The 24317-nt window shown below is 47.3% G+C and overlaps 1 protein-coding gene across 1 annotated transcript in view; it reads right to left on the bottom strand.

The window, feature by feature from the left end:
* Nucleotides 1–1654: 1654 nt before the first annotated feature.
* HS3ST3B1 (heparan sulfate-glucosamine 3-sulfotransferase 3B1) overlaps nt 1655–24317 on the bottom strand; it is a 41480-nt gene continuing 18817 nt past the window's right edge. The window contains exon 2 of the mRNA XM_001918383.6: nt 1655–5613. Within this exon, the coding sequence (XP_001918418.1) occupies nt 4995–5613 (619 nt within the window). The 3' untranslated portion in view covers nt 1655–4994. The remainder of the gene's footprint in view (nt 5614–24317) is intronic.

Here is a 24317-nt window from a genome sequence, read left to right as displayed (position 1 = left end):
TATATGTAGCTGGAAATTACTAGCATGGCTTTGTTTTCATTGTATTCATTTTCTCATGATTACCTCCTCTTTATGGCAAGAGATAACTTTTTACCCAAGATTGTGATGTTTCCCTTTGAAATTAAGTAAAATAAAAGTTTCAGCTATACAAAACGAATTAAGTCCTAGAGATCTACTCTACCTATATTGTGCCTATAGTTATCAATACTATATTGAATACTCAAAAATTTGCTAAGAGGGTGGATCTTATGTTAAGTGTTCTTATCATAAAAAAAAGAGAGAGGGTGAAGCAAACTTTTGGAGGTGATGGATATGTTTATGGCATTGATTGTGACGATGGTTTCACGGGTGTATACTTATCTCTAAACTCATCAAGTTGTAAACATTATGTACAGCTTTTTTTTTCTTTTCTTTTTTTCTGCTGAGGAAGATATACCCTGAGCTGACATCCTCTGCCAATTTTCCTCTTTTTGCACATGAGCTGCCACCATGGCATGGCCACTGACAGACGAGTGCTGTAGGTCTGTGCCTGGGAACCAAACCTGGGCTATGGAAGCAGAGTGCACCAAACTTAACCATTAGGTCACTGGGGCTGGCCCTGTACAGCTTTGTGTATGTCAATCATACCTCAATAAAGTGGTTTAAAAAACGAAAGTCAGAATTGTTGAGTTCAAGCCTTAATTTGTCAATTTAGTGTCAGCTACTTTAAAACGCAACCAGAGAAGGGCTGGTCCGGTAGTGCAGCGGTTAAGTTCACACTTTCTACATCGGCAGTCTGGGGTTCACCGGTTTGGATCCTGGGTGTGGACTTATGCACCGCTTGTCAAACCATGCTGTGGTAGGTGTCCCACATATAAAGTAGAGGAAGATGGGCACGGATGTTAGGTCAGGGCCAGTCTTCCTCTGCAAAAAGAGGAGGATTGGTGGTAGATGTTAGCTCAGGGCTAATCTTCCTCAAAAAAAAAAAAAAAAACTCAGAGGTATACCAAATTAAAATCAATTAAAAATTGAAAAAAAATTAAGTAAAATAAGGGAATGAATCAAATGTTTAAAACAGTAGATAATAGTCATACAGATGGTGTGCTGTGTCAAAAGAAAACAGAAGGTCATTTGAGACGGGTTAAAGACAGAAATGCTGTCTTGTCCAAGGCCTTTGCTGCTTCTGTCTTACAAATAAGGATCTCCAAACCACTGACATGAGACTACGCTGCGAATGTGCAGTGTGCGAAGGGAACGCTCCCATTATCCAAATCACCCATCCTCATCATGCTCCACTTACACTGCACCTGTCGCGTGACAGGTGTGCACATGGCAGCCCCGACGTACCACCCGGCCGGAAACCGAGGCACCGCGAGGCTGCAGCACCCAGGGCTGCGGTGCTCTTGGGACCCGGGCAATGGGCAGCCCTTCCTCCAGGGGTGTGCTCTACAGGGGACAGGAGCTCTCTCACCCATCTCGTAGCTTTCAGAGTCATTTACAAAAATCCACTCCAAATATCTGTGGATTAGTTGGATTTTGGACTGAACCCTTTACAATCTGAAACCACCTGCCGTCAGAATGCTCGTGTCTGTATGTATACCCGTGTGATCAGTTACTGAATAAAGTAGCGTTTCCTTGTCCATCTGCAACACATAAACATAAAGGTACTCACAGATTGGTAAAATATATTTTATTTGTTCATACAAAGAAATAGTATGAATTACCAGAATTTTGTTTTCCTAGAAACATCTCTCTCCGTGTAAAATTAATTTGTGTTATACATAGGACAAAATACTTGATTTTTTTTTTTTGTACATATTAGCTATTCTAACACCCAGGTTACAGAAGACACACTGCTAGAATTTGCACAGTATTTCAGATTACTGGGCTGAATGAAACTCACTCATAAATTAATGTTACAAAAGTGAAAAAAAAAATCTAACCACACCTTTACGTTTTATTGACCATCTTTCTTGATAAACCAAAAAATGACATTGACTTCTGTGTCAGCATTTTAGATACATACTGTTCCTAGTTTACTGGAACCTTCCATTTTCCTTTCTTATGAAAATATCCTGGCGGGACCTGAAACTGTGTTTCTCCAAAGGTCTAAAATATATGTCACTCAAAACGACTTCCAAAGAGAATCCCATCAAGACAATTTCTCCTCCTCCATCTTCCAATTAAGTATTTATTACTCAGTCACTATACCTAAATACCTTTCCAGGGACTACCCAGCAAGAAAGCATGGGATAGATAAGAGCAATAAAAACCTTCAATCTTTTTGTTAACCTTTTTGTTTGTTTTTAATGAGAAAAACAAAACAGAGGAATAAATACTCCAAGGGATATCAGAGCCTTTCCTGTAAACTGGAAGAAACCCAAAACACGTGGTAGGACAAATTGCCAAAACAGAAATGATGTTTGTCTTCTAGCAGCTAACAAGTTAAGCTGGTGGCCTTGCAGATGGCTAGAACGGGAAGAAACTCAAGGCTTAATTTTACGTGTTGCCTAACTTCTCCAGGAGCAGGACGTGCAGGCTCAGGCTTTCTAATAACTATCACATGAGGGGCTGTAACCTTGGGGCAGACGCTGTGTCCGGATCAGGCAGGAACTAGAAGCTATCAGACCCCTAGGAGGAGATGCACAGGAAGCTGGATTTATTTGTCTTCCATAGGAAAATTTGCTCTGGTCCATCAGTGCTAATTATCGACATCTGTTTGGATTCAAGGATTTGACCTGGCATAGAATCTTGACCCACTTCAGTGTTCGTGACTAAAGGATCCTCCTTCTATCTGAAAATTTCCTGTTTCAGTTTTAAGGCAGGGAATAAACAACTTAATCAAAACTGTCCAGCTTGCAGAGATGGTGGGGACCTGAAGGGGAAGGAAAAGCACAGGCATATTTCTCTCCTACTGTGTTGCAAACCCTGCTCTGAACCTCCCTGCAATTCTACATCATGAGCCACGTCAGAGCAAGAGAGTGGCCAGAACGAGGACCGGGCAGGATCAGCTGGTGGACTACTGACTTTTATTTTATGCAGTGTTATGCTGTAACTGAAAATAGATGTTCTTAGCCTTATTTCAAAGGCGCATTCTGATTGGAAAAATGCACAGCCAACTAGCACCCTTATGCAGGTGTCTTTGACTCCTAAACAGCAAGAGGGGAGACCATGCTATGATCATGGTGCTCCCCCAAGTGCAGCTTCTACTCTACTTGGTAGAGGCAGGAGCAAAGCTATGAAATGAATATCACGTCTCAGGAAGGCACTGGGCCCCCGATGCCCAGCCTCCTGCATAGAACCTACATGACGTAGGCTGCTACATGAGTTTGGCTGCTGAGCGTCATCTGGGCTCAAACTTGTGGGCGACTACAAACCAGATTATCGACAAGACATCACTTAAAGACCAGTAACACCTCTGATCAGTTTCTAAAGATGAATTACCTTTTTATCTTTTCATACAAGTTTTGTTACTCTATTAGGTAAGATATCCCATACAACATATAAAAGTGTCCTTTGTAAATATCACAACCCAACCATTTTGACAAATATGTCTATCTTCCCACATATTCCTGCATGAAAGTATAAGTCAAATGACAAGTCTTTTACGGTCGAAGCATTCTGGTTTAGAAAACTGAGGATAAAGTGAATATGTCATTATGTGATATTGCTCTGTGGTTACCCAGCTGCCACTAGCTGGTCATCATAAATGATCCTCAACTACTATCTTGACAGAGAGGGATGAGGAGAGCATTCAGCATCAGCAGCCACAAGGTTGGCAACCCTTCTGCCAAGACCTGGCTTGGACAAGGGAGAGCTGCACAAGGGCAGCCTTCAGTGCTCACAGGCCACGTGGGGCCAGCTTTCCCAGCCTGTCCTTACAAGGGCCACTCCTGGCTCTCGCTGTTTGGCTGCTGGCTACAACAGACCAGGCTGTCGATCTGAGATGAGCTAGGAATTCCAAGGAGAGGAGTTCCAGACATCCAGCAGGGGGCCAGGGATCCCACCTGTCCTTTTGGGGGTCTTCGTGTTTTCTCCCCATGGAAGTGGCCAGCCTACTGGGATGTGCACTACACAGGCTGGCTCTGCATCTAGCAGCATCTCAGTAGATGCAGATGGCCTGGGATGCACCTGACCCCTTTGGGTCTTGACACCCGGCACCCTTGGTTTATGTGGGTGGCTCTGCTAGCCTAAGGGATTCTTTGGTGTGTCCAAGCAGAGCTGTCTGCCTGGAGAACAGTGCATGGTGTGCTCTCTTGCAGAGGAGAAGAGATCATCTTTATTTCTAAAGCAGCACCCAAGCAGCTCACACACGTGACCTTGGAAAGAGGAGGCTAACATTGGCATACACTTCAGGCTGGTTAATGAGCCAGGGGCTGGGCCAGAAGAGGATGCAGGGTCATCCTTCAAAATCAAAATCAAAAGCTGAAGTAAATGGACCCTGGCATGCAGACTCTAACGGATGTGGATGTCCCTGCAAAGGTGGTGAGTCCCTCATGTGCTGAGCGGACTTGGGGGAAGACCCAGCGCTGTGGCTTGGCGTCTACATCCTGGGAAATGTCACCACGTGAACGAGGAAGCTGCTACGTGAGGTCTCCCCTCCCGAGAGCAGCACTGCAGAGGCTGCGCAGCACCCCTACGAGGCACACAGGCAAGAAGAGAACGGAAGCTGGAAGGAGACAGCAAGCGAGTCCAGACGGTGATGGAAGGCTGCATACCCGTAACAACAAAAATCTCAAGTTGTGCTTTTCTTCTTTTTAAATATAATGGGTAGGGAAAAAAAAAATGGAAGCACCATCAATTGTGAGGAAAAGAACAAAATATTAGAGTCAAACACTTTGGAATGTTAACAGATTATGAAGCTAACTCTATAAAGAGTGTGGCTAGGCAGCTTAGTGAATTAATTGCTTATGAATTAAAAATAAATTATTATAAAATAGATTTCTGTACATTTTACATACATATAATCTCTCTCAATATATAAGCCAAGTGGTAGGTTACACAGTCCTGTCCCTTCAATCCCAGCCAAAGTCGTGCCCGGTCATCTGGTAGAACTTGAGGTTGAAGGGCCGGTAGAAGGCGCGCAGCCTCTGCACCACCTCGCGGTCGATCTCGGGGTGGGTCCTGCCCTTGGTCTTGCCCAGGCAGTGGGGTTTGCTGCTGCCCTCGGCCTTCTTCAGGCAGGGGAAGCCCTTGGTCTTGTTGAAGTAGAAGTGCTTGTCCGTGATGATCCTCTTGAGGCCCAGGAAGTCCTGCACGCGGCCCAGCTCGCCGGCCGGGTCGCTGATGAGCCGCTCGCCGCTCACGAAGAGCATCTGGCCGATGGGGAAGTGGCGCAGCCAGTGCTCCAGGTGCTTGGCGTAGATGCCGATCTGGATGGCGCTCCACGACGTGTCGATGACGCCCGTAGTTCTGTTTTTGAACGTCAAGCTCTCGAAGGTGGGGATGTCCGGCCGCTTGGAGAGCGTCTGCGTGTAGTCCGAGATGGCTCTGGTCACCGGGTCCCGCACCACCACGATGAGCTTGGTGTCCTTGGACATGGCCGAGATGCGCGCGGGCGCTTCCCGGGTGACAAAGTAACTGGGCGTCTTCTCCATGGTGATCTGCCCGTCCAGGGTTCTCGGCATCAGGTCCCTGAGCAAAGCAAACAGACCAAACTCCAGTCAGAAGGTGACACGTCTTTGGCCACACGTCTCACTGTCGTCACTTCTAATCCCTGCACCCTCTTTACTGGGACTAGTTGTAGAAACGTGAAAAACCACAAGCAGAATTTCAGGGCTGAGCGGCACATGAAAGTCCCCTCTCAAGTTTGGAGACCAGACCTACCCAGCTGAAATGTGAAGGCACCTTTCTTCAAGGGAAAAATTTGAGTAAGACATGCGTTTCTCTCCGATCCTCTTGTGAGAGACCCTCCCACAGAAGAGACCTCGCCCTTATTTTTCAGGGCATCTAGCTTTTAGACTGCCCCAAACATCTGATGTCAGAACACACAGGCCTTTGGCCTCTGGACATGCGCCCTTCCTGAACCATAGCACGTGGGGCTCCTGGAGATTTCGCCACCCAGGGGCCCTCGCTAGACTGCCTTCAGGTGCTCACCAAGCTGGGGCGGGTGTGCTGTGGGACACGCCCCCTAGCCAAGTCAGGATGTACCAGCTTCCCCGCAGTGACCACTGACAAAATGCCTTTACTGTGAAAAGCATGCCTGAAGGCCACAAAGCACACAGCAGCCAAAAATCATATAAAAACCTTGCATGATATGTATCACAGCAACAATTGAAACAAAAGTATGTAGACAAAACTGTCAGAACCTACGGGAGATACAGGCCATGCATTTGGACCAAAAAGCAGTCTTGTGGTAGTGATTAGGACAAAAAATAACACCAGTCAATGACATAAGACTGTGCCTTATTTGCTCTCTGAGCCTCAGCATCTTCATATGTGAAACTGGAACGATTTTCACCAACTTCATTCAGTTGTTATGAGGTTTGTAAAACCGAAGCAGTTTAGCTTAACAGTCAAAGAATGTGGGCTCGCAAGTCAGGCCTCCTGGCTTCACGTCCCAGCTCTGCCACTTAGAAGCTGTGTCACCTGCAACAACTTACTTTTCTGGACTTCTTTTCCTCATCTGCAAAAACAAAGATGCTAATACCCATCTCTGGGAGTTTAATGAGGATTACAACAATTAACGATCATAACATGCTTTGAACACGCCTGACAAACAGCATATACTTGATATATACTAGCTACTATTACTACCGTCGTTATTATCATCATTATTATAGTGTTCTATACACAGCTTACAGGACATGGTGGCACCAAAGTCTAGCATGTGTGTGGACAGGCTCGTGTGTATACATCAAAAGGAGATGTGTTAGGTAATCAGACACTAAGTTCTGGTCACAAACGTACAATTTTCCATTATCTATGGGATAGAGATTTATGATTGATTCCCACCTGGGCCCAAGAATTTTAAAAAAGACAATTTCCACATCATTTCTGACTTAATATTTACCTCTCAGTAGGACATTGTAAACTTCCAGCTTCAAGCCATCCCGAATCTACTGAGACCACCTCCTCACTTATAGAAATGATGATATAAACTGTCTCTCGCAGGAGCAGCAAGGGCCACCCCCTGGGGACAGCTCCTTCTTCACAGGGAGTCAGAGGAAGGAGCCTCTCCCTGGAAGACTGCTCCAGCACGGCAGCCAGCCGGGCTTACGCTAACGCTGGATTGACCCACTTTGCCCATTAACCACTTAGATTAATGTAGCAGTGTCGTCAGGCTAATGTGATCAAGGCTTAAAGAGAGCCTGGCTCTCAACTTATTTTGCATTTCACTCAAAAGCAGGCTGAGTCTGATAAAGTCCAGGTTTTTTTCCTGTGTTAACGGGACACTCGGCAACCAGGCAGTTTTCAAGAGTAAACTATTCAGAACCGAAGTGCTAGCACCATGACTGAAGGAGAGCCAACCCCGAAAGTTCTCCAGGGCCACTGCAGAGGCATGGGCTTGGCGTCGGTCCTCGGACAGTCCATCTGACCTCGCACAGGCTTTGAAGTCAGGCCATTGGTCTGACTCTCAGCATCCCCACCCCTGGATAGGTCACAGGTCACTTAACCTGCCCATGCCCCAGTTTTCTCATTTGAACCACGAGAAAAATGACAATGTCCACAACCCAGGGTTTTTGAAAGGACTGTGAAGCTAACCTTGGTACCAAGCCTGGGAGCTAGCTGGTATTAAGAAAATGCTATCAATTGTCTTCTGTTGACAGGATCTTGGCAAGGATGTAAGGAAGTATGGTCTGTGCACAGCAGACTGGTCACTCACCCGGTTTGACCCCACAGAAGGGCAATGGGGAAGGCTCGGTGCCTGTGAGAGTGTGAGAGGCGAAGAGGCGGGAACACCGGACTCTGTTCTCAGCCTGCCTGGGGTTCAGACCCATCTCTGAACCTCTGCTGCCTGCATTTCCTCAATATCCTTCAAGAGGGGCCTGGTGGTAACCAAACAACATGGTGCAATGGGCGACTGCGAATAAGAACCCACAGAATGGGGCTAGTACAGAGGAAGTGGGAGAGCCTCCTCGGCCGTAAATGAAGAGTCTCTGAGCTTCGGGCAGAGTTCCTGTACCCGATGCCTGCTGGTCACCCAAGCCATTGTGGTCACCGCACCATGTGACCCCTCTCCCCAGGACGGTCTGGAGTTTGGACACATATGTCAGAAGGCTCAAAGGGCCTCAGTACTCTCTTTGATTATCAAAATAAGAGCCAGGGGAACTAATGCTGTGACAGAGACTTCTCAGGCCTTGTGCACTGGAGGCTCCAGGGCCACGGGCCCCTGGGAGCGCTTGGTTTCAGACACTGAGTAGCTGAAGGCTGAGATGCAAAACTGGGTTCTCCATCATTTCTGCAAAGACCTCCTGAGCCCTCTCCACTGGCTTCCAGGGGCACTTCCAAGGCAGATACTGGGCTCAGATGGAGCTGGGCATCTCCCCAGGACACCCCTATGGGTCCAGCTAGAGGGGAACACAGCTCAACCTGAGAATTATGTGAAGAGCTCCTGGCCCAGAACCTTCTGGGCAGTTACAGGCAAGTCCCTTTTCTTTCTTTCAGCTGCTCTTCTTCCCCCCACCCGCACCCCCACTGCCACCACCTGGTCCTGGAGAAAAGCCCTTTCGGTTCTCTCCCGGGTCTCACCTGCCTCTTCCCTCCCCCTTTACTCACTGTACCCTCCTGTCCTGACCCTCGAAATCTCTTGGAGCACAACAGTGGCTCAGAGAAAGGATGCGGATGGGGCCGATGGCAAGAACCCCTCAAGGGGGCCCTACCTGCCCATCCCAGGAACCCTTGCAGCCCGAGCAGCAGGGAGGCTGCAGGTTAATGAGCTGCTCATTGTGAAAGCCAGTTTCTTAAACTGATAGTCACAGCTAATAATTACATAGTGCCCTGAAGCCTGCAGAGGAACGTTCACACACATTATCTGATTTCATCCCTCACAACAAGCCTTTGAGGTAGGTCTTGCAATCCCCAATTTACTACAATTAAACTGAGGCTAAAAGAGAGCAGGTGGCTCGCTCGGAGGGGGTCATGGGCCTGTGGGTGGAGAGCTGGGACTCAGTGTCAGCCCTCTGAGGCTTCTCCTTCCCGCCATCGCCACTGTCTCCCATCACCTGCCTTCGTTTCTTCCTAATACAATGAAGACCACATACGGCCACACATCTGTGCTCTCTTTCAACAGATACCTGGGCTTTTTTCTCTCGTTCATAGATTAGGATCTGAATAATAGGTATTTCAGTGCTAGGCTCAGATGACTGTGATTATAATTGTTCAAATATGAGTCAGATTTCGAAACGATAGACCTCTAAGGTGGGGCCCCAACACGGGAGTCTTTTAGATGATTCCAACGTGCAGCCAGGATTGGACCATGATTCTGGGGTCTCTGTGGGCCTGGAGCCTGTCATCCACTTCAGCCATTTATCTTATCCACTGATACTTGCGTGCACCACTGTGTGGGTATAGAAGGCCACTGTGGGGGGAAAAACTGAGAGAATAACATTGCAATGGAACTGCAAGTTGTTTAGCTAATCCAAGACATTATTTGAGTCAAAGGCCTAGAGTAAAGTCTAGAGAACTCAGGGTCATCCTCTCTCAGCAGCCCCGGTCCCAGAGTGAGTCTACCAACTGCAGACAGCAAATAGGACAGTCAGAACAAACAAAATGCAGTCAGGTTTAACGCAAATAGAAGAAAAGGATGTTTGTTGCCCCTAAACACACATGTGAGTACACACACACAGAGATACACACACACACAGTTATCCCATACAAATCGGGCTCCAGTGAAACAAAATGAGGCAAACTGAAGGAACCAGAAGAAAGACCAGGCCATCTCTACTCACTCGTGTGATAATAAAGGCGAACAGATGCATCTAATTCTTTCATCATCAAAAGTTAGATAATATCAACATAAACAGAGGAAAGGAAAACAAACACGTGAAGAACAGGACTAGAACTAGATTATCTGATTTATGCTTTGGCAAAGCTCTTGGCTTAAAATGAAACTACATTCTCCTTTTCAAAAAAATCCCACGAAACTAAGATGAGTCAATGTCAAAAATGACCACCGGGCCCGTTTCCTCTTTCTAGTCGTGAGGCAGGTGGACGAGGAGAAGGGCTGGGGTCAGACGTGAGGATTTAGAATCACACCCTCACGTCCCAGCGCTCGCCTCTCCCTGCGCTCTCGCCAAGCTGGAGACGTCAGCTGGGGGGGCCGACTCCCTGTGTGCGGAGTCAGCTCCCCACCGGGGACTGGCTGTCATGGGGCCCTGGAGAAGCCCAGAGTTTACAACGGAACATCCCAAGTCTCGGTGGGCTCCTAGGTGTTCCTGCTAGAAGCAGACTGTGAAAAAGAAAGCTCATGCCTTAAACGCGTAGGAAATTTGAGTGAACCAGAGAAGTCCTATAAAGCCCTCTTATTCTGATGTCCTCCAGCAGCACATGTTGTCCTAATTTTCTTTTTCTGCTTCTTTCTTTCCCCGGGTGACACGCCTGCTCCCGTGGTCCGGCAACTGAACTTATTGTTTGAACTGGCAAATTACACAACAATAAAAAGAAGGATTGCTGAAATGGGTGTAACCTCACCCACTGAGCCCGAACAGATGCCGAGATACTGATGCAAGGCAGACGACGGAGGAGCCGGCGCTTCAGAGAGGACGCAAGCTGCAGGCCATGCGGCGGGGCAGGCCCATCTGCCACTTGGCCGAGGAGAGCTGGGGAGAGCCAGGGGACACTCGGCCCGTCCCTTCTCCTCTCCCACTGGGAGGACGACTTCCTTGCTTGGTTACAGAAATACCCCCCATTTTCTGAAGTCCAACAAAGATTTTTTTTTCTTCTTTTTTAAATTTACCTTTTAACCTACAGACAGTAAAAATACCACTTTTTGGTGTCCAGTTCTATGAATTTTGACAGATGCATAGAATTGTGTAACCACCACCACCACAATCAAGGTATAGAAGAGTTCCATCATCCCAAAATCTTTCCCCACGCTGCCTCTTTCCAGCAAAGATCTTAAGGCAAGCTGTTTTCACAGGACGAGTCCCTGTGCGAATGTCCAGAGGCTGCCCAAATGCTTGTTTTGATACTATTTTGAGGAAAATATTGAATGAAGTGAGAAAATTAGAAGACAGAGAAAATTAGGGACTTATAAGATTTGACATAGATGCATTTACTGTTGCTTTAAAAAATAAAAAGACAAGCTGTGTTCATGAAGGTCTCGCTCGTCTTGCACTTCTAACTCTGCTCCTAATTGGCATGTCCTCTTGGCCACATTCCTGCCTTGCGGGGCCTCAGCTCCCTGGTCTGCAAATGAGCAGAGCAGAGGCTGCAGTGGTCTCCCACTCTGATAAACTCCTCTGATGATAATCCCCAGGGCGCAGGCCAGGAAACGGTAATTCGGCATCATCGTTGGCTTCTCCACAAAGCCCAAGTCCAGCCTTTGAGAATGCAAAAAGCAGAAGTGCAACAAGGAGAAATCTTTACAAACAGAAGAATCAAGATTTCTAGGAACACTATGTCCCTTTCACTAAAAGGAATTCCTCATTCCTAGCATCTGCACCACCCCACATCTGTCTAGGAAATAAGGATGCCCCCTTAGAAAGGGTAAAACAAATAAAGTGCCGTTTTTTGAGTACCTGAAGACTCACAAATAGCAGCAGCTAAACCCTAAAACACTGGGATCCGCATGGGTTAGGGGAGAGGGAGGGAAGGACAGGTGGAGCACAGAGGATGTTTAGGGCGGTGAAGATACTGTGTGTGACACTATAATGGTGAATACTTGTCCTTATACAAGTGTCCAAACTCACAGAAGGTACAACAGCGAGAGGGAAGCCTAATGTAAACTAGAGACTCTGGGTGACGGGGATGTGTCAATGGAGCTTCATCAGTTGGGACAGATGGACCACTCTGGTGGGGGATGTTGATGGCGGGGGAGGCTGTGCTTGTGGGTGAGGGGAGGTCTATTGGAAATCTCTGTACCTTCCCCTCAATTTTGCTGTGAATCTAAAACTCTCTAAAAAAGAAAATCTGTTTAAAAACAACAACACTGAGGTGCTGTCTCTCCTTGGTTTCTTTTCTATGAACTATGGTTTTCTCCTTGGGGAAGAATGGGGCTCACACCCTCCCTCCCTGAGCCTAGGCCATCATTTCTTACTTCTTCCTGTGCGACGCCAGGCTGAGAGCTCTTCCTGGGACGCAGGAGCACAGCAGCTTTGCCTCATCCGCACTGGCTCCTTCAGCCCAACCACTCAGGAGAAAAGAAAACCCTTTCCTCCTGGGTCAAGCTGAGATTTATAAAAGGTAGCATGTCTTCACCTAAGATGTGCAAGACAAGGGACCAAATATCAAACTTTCTGCCTCAAAAATAAATGCAAAATAAAAATGTCTTATGAGGGCCAGCCCCGTGGCCGAGTGGTTGGGTTTGCGTGCTCTGCTTCGGCGGCCCGGGGCTTCTCCAGTTCGGATCCTGGGCGCGGACATGGCACCGCTCATCAGGCCATGCTGAGGCAGTGTCCCACATGCCACAACTGGAAGGACCCACAACTAAAAATATACAATTATGTACTGGGGGGCTTTGGGAGAAAAAGGAAAAATAAAATCTTTAAAAAAAAAATGTCTTACAATACAAAAGGATGCCCTTGGGTTACCAGGAACTCTGCACCCTTGTCTTGCTAGAATTGGGGCTACCCAGGTCCCTCACTCACCCTCTCCTCCTTGGCACAGAGGCCCTGGGGCCCACCCTGTCTACTCCCCAGAGAAGGAAGTGAGGGACCTGGAACCGGGGCAATGGAAGCCGGGGCGGGGGCGGGGAGGCTTTACTTCAGGCTCAGCATTAGCTGAATGTCACCATCTCTCCAGCACAGCGAGTTCGAGGGAACCCACTCAGCTGGCCAACTTGAAAGGGCAGCTGGGAGCGTGGAGGGGAGGTGAGCCTTCCAAGAAGTGAATGTCCAAGTTTCCAGATAAGTCCTGGAGGTGAAAGAAGCGGCAGGTTGCGGGGAGGGGATGTCTCCCCCTGGTTTCAGTGGGCGCTTAGTACTCCAGGCCGAAGAGTTAAAGCATTTTCAAAAGAAGAACCAGGGGGATAGCAAGAGGAGGCCCCACGGTCATCACAGTCCTAGTCACAGGAGTTTGCGGAGTAGCAAGGGTGGACCAAGCCTTTCTTACCTCCTCTGAAGGCCAGCCTACCAACCGCAAACATCCACCGGAAAAACTCCTGGTGTCTTTCTACCTCATGACCTTATAAATTACAGTGGACTTCAGGGGTCAAAAAGACAACAGCTACAGCCTTTCTCTCCCCTTTCATTTCCTACACAAAGATGAGACCGCAGGGACGAGAAAGGAACTTTTCCTGGAAAACTTGGCTGTGGACAATGATGGAGGAGCCAGAGGCCTGCTCCTGAGCTGAAACGCGAACTGTAAGTTGTAACTCTGGGAAGTTTCTTCTTTAAAGCGGCTTTCTTCCCAGGGGAGGCGGGAGGAGGGGTGGGAGGAAGATGTGTATCAGCTCAGCCCCTCCTTATCTGGAACCTTCTTCCTTTCATAGGAAGCCTCAAAGCCCACCAGTTCTGAGCTCCCCTTCAAAGGGCCACATCTCCATAAATAATTATCTCCATTTGGGGGAGATGTTTGCATATCAAAGAACTCCTTTGGGAGGGTTTAAAATAATTTAAAATGAAATTGTAAATAGTCGGCTGTTCTCAGTGTCTCTGTGGTCATGAAGCTGGAGCAGTGGGGCTACCGGAAGTGATGTCATTATTCATTATAAAGTTTACCCGGTCTTTTTTGCTTTCCCCCTTTTTTTAAGGTAATGGGTAGGAAAGAAGAATAACAAAGGATGGACTCCCCCAGGCCGCCTCCTCTTCCAAGCCTCTCTCCTTTCTCTACTCCCAGCCCCCAACTCCCACCACAAGGATTTGGCCTCCATTGTCCTAGAATTTCAATACTGCTCAGAAAATGAAAAGCCTTTGAATGCCATAAGGGGGTGGGGTGCAAAAGAGCATCTCGCTCCTCTGGGTCAACTCAAGATTCCTTTCATTTTGGCAGAATCCTCTGTTATAGACCCTGCTTCACAAAGGCCTGAGTTCCTGTTCCTGGAAAGGGCTGGGGGGTCGGGGTTGGAGGGAGGGTTTCAATTAAAAGCTAATAGCCTTTTGTGGATGAGCTCTCTGGGGCATTGCTCCTGTTTATTGGACCTCACTGTGTGCCAGAACAAATCATGTGAAATCAGAGTAATCTGTGGCCCATTTCCTGAAAAAAAAATATTTTTTTGATCATTGGAAAGAAAGAAAAAAGTTTTCTGGGACGTAGACTTTTTAGAAAGTAAAATTAGCCCTGCCATTGGGCAAGGGGGCGGAGCAGAGGGCCTAGAAAGAAGAAGAGTAGGGCACCAGAGTCCGGATGCAGAAAGGCCACAGTTGAAGCGGTTCTGCACTTTTGACAGATTCTCTTCTGAGTAGCCTTGCCAAGCTTTTCATCTCTGATCAGTGCTGGCTTCCCCGTGAGGAGCAGCTCCTTCTCCCTGGGGCGGTGGGAGCCCCAGCTCTGGGTGGGTTACTTTCCTGGCAAGGAAGGGCCAGCCCTCAGGCAGTTGCACTCTCTTGTGTATTTCACATGCTCCGGGAATCCTCTCCCAGCTCCCACTTCATCCCCAGAAAAGCTGCCTTCTTTCATGTCCTTGGTAACATGGTGCAAATGTTTGTAAACAGTTCCTCACCCAAGAGCTTCTGAACCACTGAGCACCCCCAGTCAACAGAGAGTGGATGAAAATCGCTACCTCCCCACCCCAGGGAAGCCAGGAGAGAACAAACAGGGGTGGGGGACAGGGCTCCCCGGTACAGTGAAAGCACAACGGGCACTGGGCACGTGAAGCCCTGGGTGCTGGTTCCTGCCCTGCCACTGACAAGAGCCTAAGACCTTGGATGAGGCATTCAAAGCATCGGGCTCAGTTTCCCTGCATATAAAAATTAATCGATTGGTTTAAAGGGCGTTCTTGGCTCTAAAATTCTGTAAGATGATTCTTAGAATCTCATCTCTCCCACCTCAACCCCATTCTACCTCCTCCTCCAGCCAACATCAGATTGGTACAAGTTGGTAAGCTAGAACCTATATAAATATTTCATGGTTGAATGTGTACAAAATGTACCTCAGGGGCCTTGGTATAAATCAAGCCCAAGAGTGCAATTCAGATGGAGGTCAATGCCAACTGCACCCTAAAACCAGGCACCCACTTGTTAGGCAGCCTGGTGCTTGGTGGAGTAGAAAGAAAAATGCGGTTTCAGCATCAGGCTATGTGGTTTTGGGCAAGCTGCCTAACATCTCTGAGCTGTCTTTCCTCATCTGTAAAATGGAAATATTTGACAAAAGAAATTTTTGAGACTCAAATGTAGTTTGTAGGTGAATAGCTCTTAAAGCAGCAAAAACCCTACCTAAGGGTAAGCTGGAAGGCACCCTACTCATACCCCCTCCTCTTGATTATCTCCTTTGGCATACGGCTCTAGATAGTAGCGATATTTCTAGGGAAATACTGCTAAGGAAAAAGAAACACCAAATTGGTTCTTCAGTTCAAAGGGTTGGAGCTGGCCCCGTGGCTGAGTGGTTAAGTTCGCGCGCTCCGCTGCAGGCGGCCAAGTGGTTGGTTCGAATCCTGGGCGCAGACATGGCACTGCTCATCAAACCACGCTGAGGCAGCGTCCCACATGCCACAACTAGAAGGACCCACAACGAAGAATATACAACTATGTACCAGGGGGCTTTGGGGAGAAAAAGGAAAAAAATAAAATCTTTAAAAAAAAAATAAATTCAAAGGGTCATGTAAAAACAAGTATTTGAAAGAGTCTTGGTTTCCTGTAACTCTTCATTTGTGCTAGGAAGTATCCCATGTTTCAATCTTCCTTCTTAGTCCCCTGGTAGGATGTTGGAGACAAAGGAAAACAGAACTCCCCTTCTTGGGCTGACATCACTGAATGAATGTGATGACCCAGGCCAAAGAGAAAGGGGAAACAAGGCAGTCTTTAATACAAACACAACCTCCTTTGGAGGATTCTGTCTTTCTCTCTCTCTCTCTCTCTCTCTTTCTTTCTCATGGCACAGAATGAGGTTTACAAGGAGAGAAACAGCCACAGCTTAGGGGCAGGGGTCCATCTGAGGCTGATGAAAAGAAACTCAAATGCTGAAACCAGATCCACATAGAGAAGACTTGATATAATCAGTTACCTTCCTGCCTCCTTGACTGTGGGGCGAGTAGGAGCTGGGGATGAGAGAAATCCTCATCAACTCTTGACTTAAGTCCAAGACAACGGCTCCATCCTGCTCTCCACTTCCCTTCTCCTTGATAAACAGAACCCCATTTTATGGTTATCAACTGAAAACAGTATAAAAGAAATTACGTCAATAAAAATCTTGAGACAGAAGTTTGAGTTAAGCTAAAATAAAGGGAAATGAGTGCAAATAAACTTCCCTTATCACAGGCTTTAAATAGCTCAAGAACATTTTAGAGAAGGAAAGAAGTACTTTTTTACCCAGAAAGAACATCGAAAGGAGTGTATAAACTTGGAGAAACTGCTGACAAAGAAAAACCTGCTGTTTCTTACCCTGAGATCCTGATGGTCATCGGTACGTCCTTCTTCCTAGTCAGTCTGACCTAGTCTTGAAGCCGACCAAAAGGTGTCTCAAAAACATAAGTGACACGGCAATGCCAATGGAAACTCTAAAGATACCCATCAAAGTCCCTCCTGCTCCCACTCTTTGGAATTCTCAGCTTGGGAAGTATGGAAGCTTCCCAGAGTCCATTTTCAGCAGAAGGAAAGTAAGTCCAACCTCCCCAAATTCTCATCCACACATTGTCATGGTCAACCACTTTTCATAAAAACTCAATAAATTTGCAACAGGTTACTGTACAGAGTCCTACCTGCCTTGTGTATTTCATGTTCAAACTTAGGAAAGATGGAAAGTGTTGGAGGCTGAAGCTGTGCCCAAATGTTCTGTATTCTTTGAGCGAGTCCCCTCATTATGTTTTACATGGTATGAGAACTTTTTTGTCGATGATGCTGCCCGACTGGTGAGTCCTAGAATTTCCAGCAATTCTTCCGTACTTTAGACAAAGCGTTCCCTCCCCCAGCCCATGACTCCCGCAAGGGGATCAAATAACCACACGGTTAGTGAGAGAGCTGCCTGCCAGGAAGGGCAGGTGAGAGGAGCCTGCTCCCCTGCATTAGCCCGGGTGAAAAACTCACCCTGTAACTATTTTCAAGCCTAATGACTATTTCTAAGAACAAAATGTTTGGTTGAACCTTACTGCCTTCCATGTTTCATTTGGTGTTTGTTTAGATGGTGGATTTTAAAGATTTTTAGGTTCAAAAGAAACACAAGAAAACCACAAAACACGGGGCATAGGAAGTGCTTGAAAACAATTCGCTGAATGAACCCAGAAATGAATGAGTGAAAGGGAATGAGCTGGCCATGCTTAAAGCTAATGGCTGGAGGTCGCAGTGCAAACACGGTAAAGAGAACTGGGGGCAACCTGGAATCATAAATTACCATTTAGGCCAGATTTGAACGTGGTGATAATCTCAGTATCCTGACGTCAAAGGAAGTTAACTCTAGAGCAACGTTTATGTATCATCACATCTATTACATTAAGTGACACGCTTACATTAAGAGGCCATACACATAAAGAAGGTCTTGAACTTGAATGCTCAGCTAAAGCAAAGAACAGGTGTGGCATAGGAGCAGAGCTCCTCGTTTCACCTTTGGGACAGAGCAAGTCGTGAGCACATCTCACCAGCAAAATCTGGAGGCCCACCTCTGCTGGCCGGCAATAAATCATCTTCTCTCTTCAGTCTAATAAGTGGCTGAAGTTAATAACAATGAGAAAAATGACTCTAATTAGCTGATTTATATTAATTGTTATTTTGCTTATTGTTTTGATTTAATGTTATTAAAATTCATTTGCATTCCCAGGCATCCATCAAGTGATAGGGGCTTGAGATATCCCAAACATCTCTCTCCTAGGTAGCAGGAAGAAAGCAGACTAGAAAAATAAACGTCATATGTATCAAGGAGGATCAAGGCATCAGCGATATGGCAGGCAGGCATCGTTTCTGGGGATGGTTCTTGCTCTCCAGGGGCTTACTGTGTATTAGGAGAGAAATTATACACACAGGAAGTTTACCAACAGATATTGTATACTTGATGCAAAATGAGAAACGTGGAAAAGAAGCATCCAGAAGTTGTGCCCTTTGGGACAACCAAATCTTCCTTGAGTAACTCCCAAGGGTAGGTGGGAGTGAAGAAGTTAAGAACAAAAGATACCTAAGTTTAGGAACACAAGATAATTGGGCCCTTTAGCCTGGACTGAAGATTTTGTTTTTGAGGAATAGTGAGAAATAAAGGTAGCAAGATTGGAAAATGGGCTGGGGTCCTCCCATCCACCCTGCCCAGCCTTCCCCTGACTCTTTCGCCAAGCATATTTCCAAAAGCTAAATCTAGAAGCTTTCACAGTCTCTCATAATGTTGAACATGACATTCCAGCTCCCTGGCAGGGTCCCGGACTTTCTCTAAGTGCATCCTATGTTCCTGCCTCCCTTTCTCACTGCTCCGCCCAAATTTGCTTCACTCCAGCTGTGAAGTTCCTCAAATGGGTCATGAAGTTCTTGCCCCCATGGACTCCCCTCCTCCTGGAATATTCTTTCTAGCTCTCCTCTCTGTAATAAATTTCTATGACACTCATCCCTTCTCCAGTCTGGGATAAAAATCCTTGCTCGCTTCTCACGAGCACCCCCCTCCTAGTCTTCTCCCCACCAATACACACATGTGCATACACACATACACAGAGGTAGCATAGCCTTTATCTGTCTGCTATCACGGTCCTGGAGGGGGCTGAGCACTGGACTGTGCCTCACTGGCACTGTGCCAAAAGTAAATGGTTGTTAGATGAATGAAGGGTCAATGCATAAATGAACAAATGCTAGACAGGATTGGGATTCGATCTCAGAGGCAATGAGAAGCCACATCACACGTAGGAGGTGAGTGGCAGGAAGATGCATCAGGAGTCGGGGAGACAGGGCTTCCCAGCAGCATCTATGAAACAGATTTGGGCTTTTAGCTGATGATAGACTCCGTGACCCTATTGAAGACGGACAGAAGAAATGTCAAGAAATTTGGAATAAGTATAATAGATTAGGAGGTGTCTCCCATGGAAAGCTGAGCACTGTGGAGAGCACAGCCTTCTGGTCACCTGACTCTCGCCTTCTATCACCTTTGGGATATTTTGCAGCTCTGGAAATCGCAGATAACAACATAGCAACGCAATATAATTCTTGACCATGGGCATGTGAATAAATGCTTTCTGGTGGAGGTTCTGTGGATTTTCCTTTCCACCTCCCACCACAGGGAAAAGTCCCTTTCCTGCCAATTCCTAAGTTCATCTCAGCATTCCTTTATTCCAAGTAAATTTTTGTTCTTGTGACTTTTCCTTGAACCAATGGCAACATCTGCCTGGTTCTCTCATTAATAATGAGTGAAATAAAATCCTCAACATGATCATTAAGGAAACATAATCCTTAACGAAAGAGGCTGGATTAACCGTGTGCTTCCTCTTAGGCTGTTATCCACCCCCGTGGCCGTTACCCCATTGGGTCTTCTTTATGCAACCTCCCATCTTAGTACCAACAACAGTCACACTTTCTTTAGAGGAAACGGCACATTTTTGTGATTTGTGTGACTGAGGTTGTCTTTTAGTGAAGGCTGTGGGGAGCTGGGGATCACGCCCACAGTCATCTGACAGGCCTTTCTCAGGCCAGTGCCTGGCTCCATTTTACGAGCCGCTACTGATTCTCTTCTTCACGCTCACATTGCATGTGTTTGTAGCCCTTTAGGTATCATTTAAAAACTGTCTTAAGTATGTTTTCAAAAGGTAGATACAAAATAAACGAGATTCTGTTGATCTGAATGGGATGGGGGTAGTGGGAATGAAAAAGACAGAGCAGCTAATTCAAAACCGCTTCGAAGGAAGGAAAAAAGAAAAGCTGGTAACGGGTTAGAGATAAGGAAGGACGCAAGAGCAAGGACCACCTTCGGTTGTGAAGCAGGACGGACCGAGGCCGAGGCCTCTGGGTCCTGAATTCACCCACGTAAGTTGTGGAGCCCCACACAGTTCTCGGGGCGGGAGTCAGCAGCAGGATTTAGGTGTTCATCCAAGAAATGTTATAAATAAATGAGGATTTAGGTTTTTGTGTCCATGTGTAAAAACAGAAATTGAGAGGTGAGCATCACTCCAGATTCTAGGCTAGAAAAGGTTGCCTGGGTCCAGAAAGGCCAATTGTGGGCAGATGGGTCAGCTTGGGGTGGGGTGGGGGTCTCTCCGGGAGGCCGGGCACTGAGAATAATGGCACCTCTCCCTGAAATGCTCAGGGGTGTTCTCCATTCGCTGACAAAACCAAATAAAGACCTTTAAGCTGCTGCTTTTCCAAAAGAATCCACTTCCAAATCCCAGGGCTGGGCACTCACAGTACTAAGCCCATGAGCAAACAGCACCTAAAGGAGAGAACAAGAGACGCACTCTCTGCTGCCCCATTAGCACGGCTGGGAAATTAATCTAGATCAAACCCCTGCAAGGACACTGTTTTCCTGGGCTCGCTAAATGCACATAGATTAACTTGTCACTTGGAGGCAGACAAGACTATTGGCTAACAAACTCAGCAATGGAATCAATTGACAGAATGAAGATGCCCTAAAGTGGGTGCCCAACGATCTTCCTAAGATGTCTCCATGAATCTGGAATTCCGAGAGATTTCTTTATGAGATGAATATGGTGCCTGTCCAAGGAAGGACCCTTCCCGGGCTCCCCTCCTCCTCAGAAGAGAGATGGTTCTCCTCTTACTCAGAACAGAAAGGAGCTTGCTAAATATCACCATAGAACGCTACCCTTGGGGATGGCAAAGCAGGCATGCAAATCCCAGAGTGGTGCCCATGGAGCTGGGTTCTTCGGCTTTTAGGGGTTGCAGAGAATCTGAGAAAAGGGATGGACCCTCTGTGCCACAAATGCATACACATGACACATACCTGGACCTCGGGATTCAGCTTCAGGGGGTTCACAGAACCTTGAGACCCATCCATGTGCCCAGGATGAGAGTCCTGACACAGCCCACCAGCAACCCGCCAGCCACGTGAGCTGCTCTACCGTCAAAACCTGGCCTGATGGTTGATTAGGAGGGCAGTGTACAGAGCAGAGCGGACACCCATTCTCCACCCATGTGTGAGGTCAGCACCACATTTAGGCCCCACAAGCTTTGCTCACCCCCAAATGCTTTGCCTGAACTGCCTACAAATAGGATGGGCCTCTCTATTTGAGTAAGCATTGACATGATGAGCTAGCAAAATAATGGGCCTGCACGTGGTCTTGTAAAGCCACAAAGACACTGCCCGCTCTGATACTCAATGTTCATGCAACAGAAAAATAAGTCTGCCTCTGGGAAAGAATAAATGGGCTCCTTTTTATCAGAAGATGGCTCTCTCTCTTTGTTGGCCATTATAAAGTCAACTCGAAGACCTGCCTAGCACACGAGAAAGGACTGGGCAGCCAGGACCTCGCTGCTTCACTGGAACAACCTCTCAATGGGTGTTTGCTCCATTTTACAGATGGGAGAGCGAGGCTGAGGGAAGTTCAACGGAGTTGCTCCCAACCAACCACTGGGCAACGGCAAAGCAGGGACTCGGACTCAGGACGCTCAACTCTGGAGCTCAGGTTTATCCTACTTCTCGATATTTCTAAGAGCCTCCAAGATTAAAACGCTCAACTACAGCCATCATCCCTCTTGCCAGAGCCACCTGACCCACCTTTTACCAACCACCCCTTTCTAAAGAGGTGGCCACCTTCCCTCCCTTTCTGACAATAAAAACTAAAAAGGTTTGGTTTTAAATTAATTTTTGGAATTACATGGGGTATAAATTATAATGAAAGAGACACACAGATAAATAAATAAATATACATATAGAGAGAGAGAGAGAGAGATTAATTCAGAAGGTGGGAGCTCAGTCTCTTGCTGGTCGCCTGCACTTCTGCCCCAAGGCCTTTATTTGGGGAGTTCATTTTTCACTCAGCCCTACTGAAACAAACAATCACAAAACTGAAAATAATCGGGTTAGCCTTCTGCAAGCACAGCCCTGATTCCTGGTACTATTCCCACTCTGTGTTGCGCACTTCAGCCCCTATTTTTCCAACGGTGTCAGCGTCCCGCAGGAGGAAAACACTTGCACGGACCAGCATGATGGGTCCAAAAGGCCCCGCCGTCATCCACACCCGGGTGGGGCAAAGGAAGGAATCTGAATTTTTCACAAAGTGCTTTCAGGAATCTTAGACAGATGAGCTGATCTGAGGCTATCCCCTGTGCTCTCCTTCTTCCCTTTAAAGAAACCAGGCGTGTAAAAGGCAAAGCGAGCTGGTTCTAGACGTCTAGAGGCCCGAAGTCACAGCTCCATCCATCTTTAGAGCGGGAGATTTGTGAAGCTGTGCCAGGCTGAAAGAGCCTCTCAAACCAACAAACAGGCTGATGAATTAGTGCTGCCAAGCCACCGAGCCGAGCCCCAAGAAGCAATCTAATAGGCTGCCTCCTCTTCTAGCTCATTAACTATTTGAGATTACCATCATATGGGGAGTCGCCTCTCAGCTGGAAATTAAATTAGCCTGGCTATAAACCAGGAGAGCAGAGTGGAAAGTATCTGATGAGCAATCCTGGGGAGAAGCTCCACCACCAACGCCTCCGGAGCACCCTCTCTGCTCCTCCAGGCTGGCCCCTTCTCCGCAGTTTCTCTCCTCGACGAGAAACACAACACTGCAAAAGGGGCCTGACTTTCTTGCTTTGGTTTATGGTCCACCGGGGTTACTCCTGGTAAAACATCCAGAGAGATGGCTTCATGAAACTAAATGGTCAGAAATTTGGCATCAGAAAAAACCAGAGTAAGAAATGTTCAGATTAGAAAGAAAGGAAGGAAAGAGGTGACAGCGAAGAGAGAGGATGGGGGGTCTGGGGGGGGACAGACACACACGTACACGCCCCCATCCCTGCCCACGGTCTGTGCAGAGCTCTAAGCTGCAGTAAGAAGGGTGGCAGGCATTAATTGCACACTTAGAGCAGGTGTGTGCCTGTAAAGCCCCCTCTTAATTACCAGGTTGGGCATTTTGGCACTGGCAGCCTGGCCCTGCTCAGCTTCTAAGAATGCTAGAACTGAGCGTCCACGGGCTGTTCCTGTTGTGGGCCGAGGAGCTGCGAAGTGGAATTTCTAATTACATGGCTCTAGGCTTTACCCTAATGAAAGGCTGCATCCAGGTAAGCTGAAAGCAAGCAGCTCAGAGGACGCGGGCCCGGAACACAGCCCAAGAGGAGCTCCAGCACTTGCCTTGTTTTCTGGGTGGCATCTTTTCTGATCGCCAGCAGAAGCAATTCCTACTTGACACTGTTCAACAGCATCTTGTAAATCCCACTTCCAAGTAAAATACTTGAGTGAGAGAGAAGGAAGAAAAAGGTGCAGGATAAACTGTCCTAGTTATTCTTTGAAGTCACGATGTCAAGGCTGACTCATGAAAGATACCAATCCCCCAATGCTGTCCTACCTCGCCTTCATTTCTCCTCTGCTGGTCCTTCCCCGCATCCACCACGCTTTCTCATGTAGACCTCCTCGCCTTTTCACATTTATTTCTTCTGCCAAGAAGTCCTCCTTCCCCACATGGTCTGCACATGAACTCCTATTCATCCGTCAAAACCTTGCTTGGGTGGCACCTCCTCTCTGAAGTCTTCCCAGTGAAGATCCTCCCTCCCCTAGAGAGATCACTTCTTCCTCCGCAGTATTTTTATGGCTTGAGCATCCTTCTCTTTTTGTGTGTCTCATACCCTGCTGTATTTAGCCATCCCACCCCCACCTTCACTCTCACTCTCTAGAGTCAACCTCCACAAAGAGGTCAGGGTTTTCCTAAAAAGTAGGTCAGGCCCTGTCCCTCCCATTCACAGAGCCCACCACTGGCATCCCTTCACAGGAAAAACACAGTAAGAACATAAAGAGCTTCCTCTCCACCCCCACCCCTCCCTCTTCTTTTGATCTCTTCACTCTGGTCACTGTGTCTTCTCAGGGGGACAGTTTCCTACCCCCTGGACCCCCAGAGATCCCTTCTCTTCATTCAGGCCTCTGCTCAGCATCACTTCTTTAAAAAGATCTCCCACCTAAAATAGCCCTTCCTCCCATCACCCTCTCCCCCATATGTCTCCATCCCTTCCCTCTGTTTTATTTCTCTTCATGGC

Source organism: Equus caballus, chromosome 11 (genome assembly GCF_041296265.1).
Source record: "Equus caballus isolate H_3958 breed thoroughbred chromosome 11, TB-T2T, whole genome shotgun sequence".
Lineage (NCBI taxonomy): Eukaryota > Metazoa > Chordata > Mammalia > Perissodactyla > Equidae > Equus > Equus caballus.
This window is presented reverse-complemented; position numbering and strand designations above follow the sequence as displayed.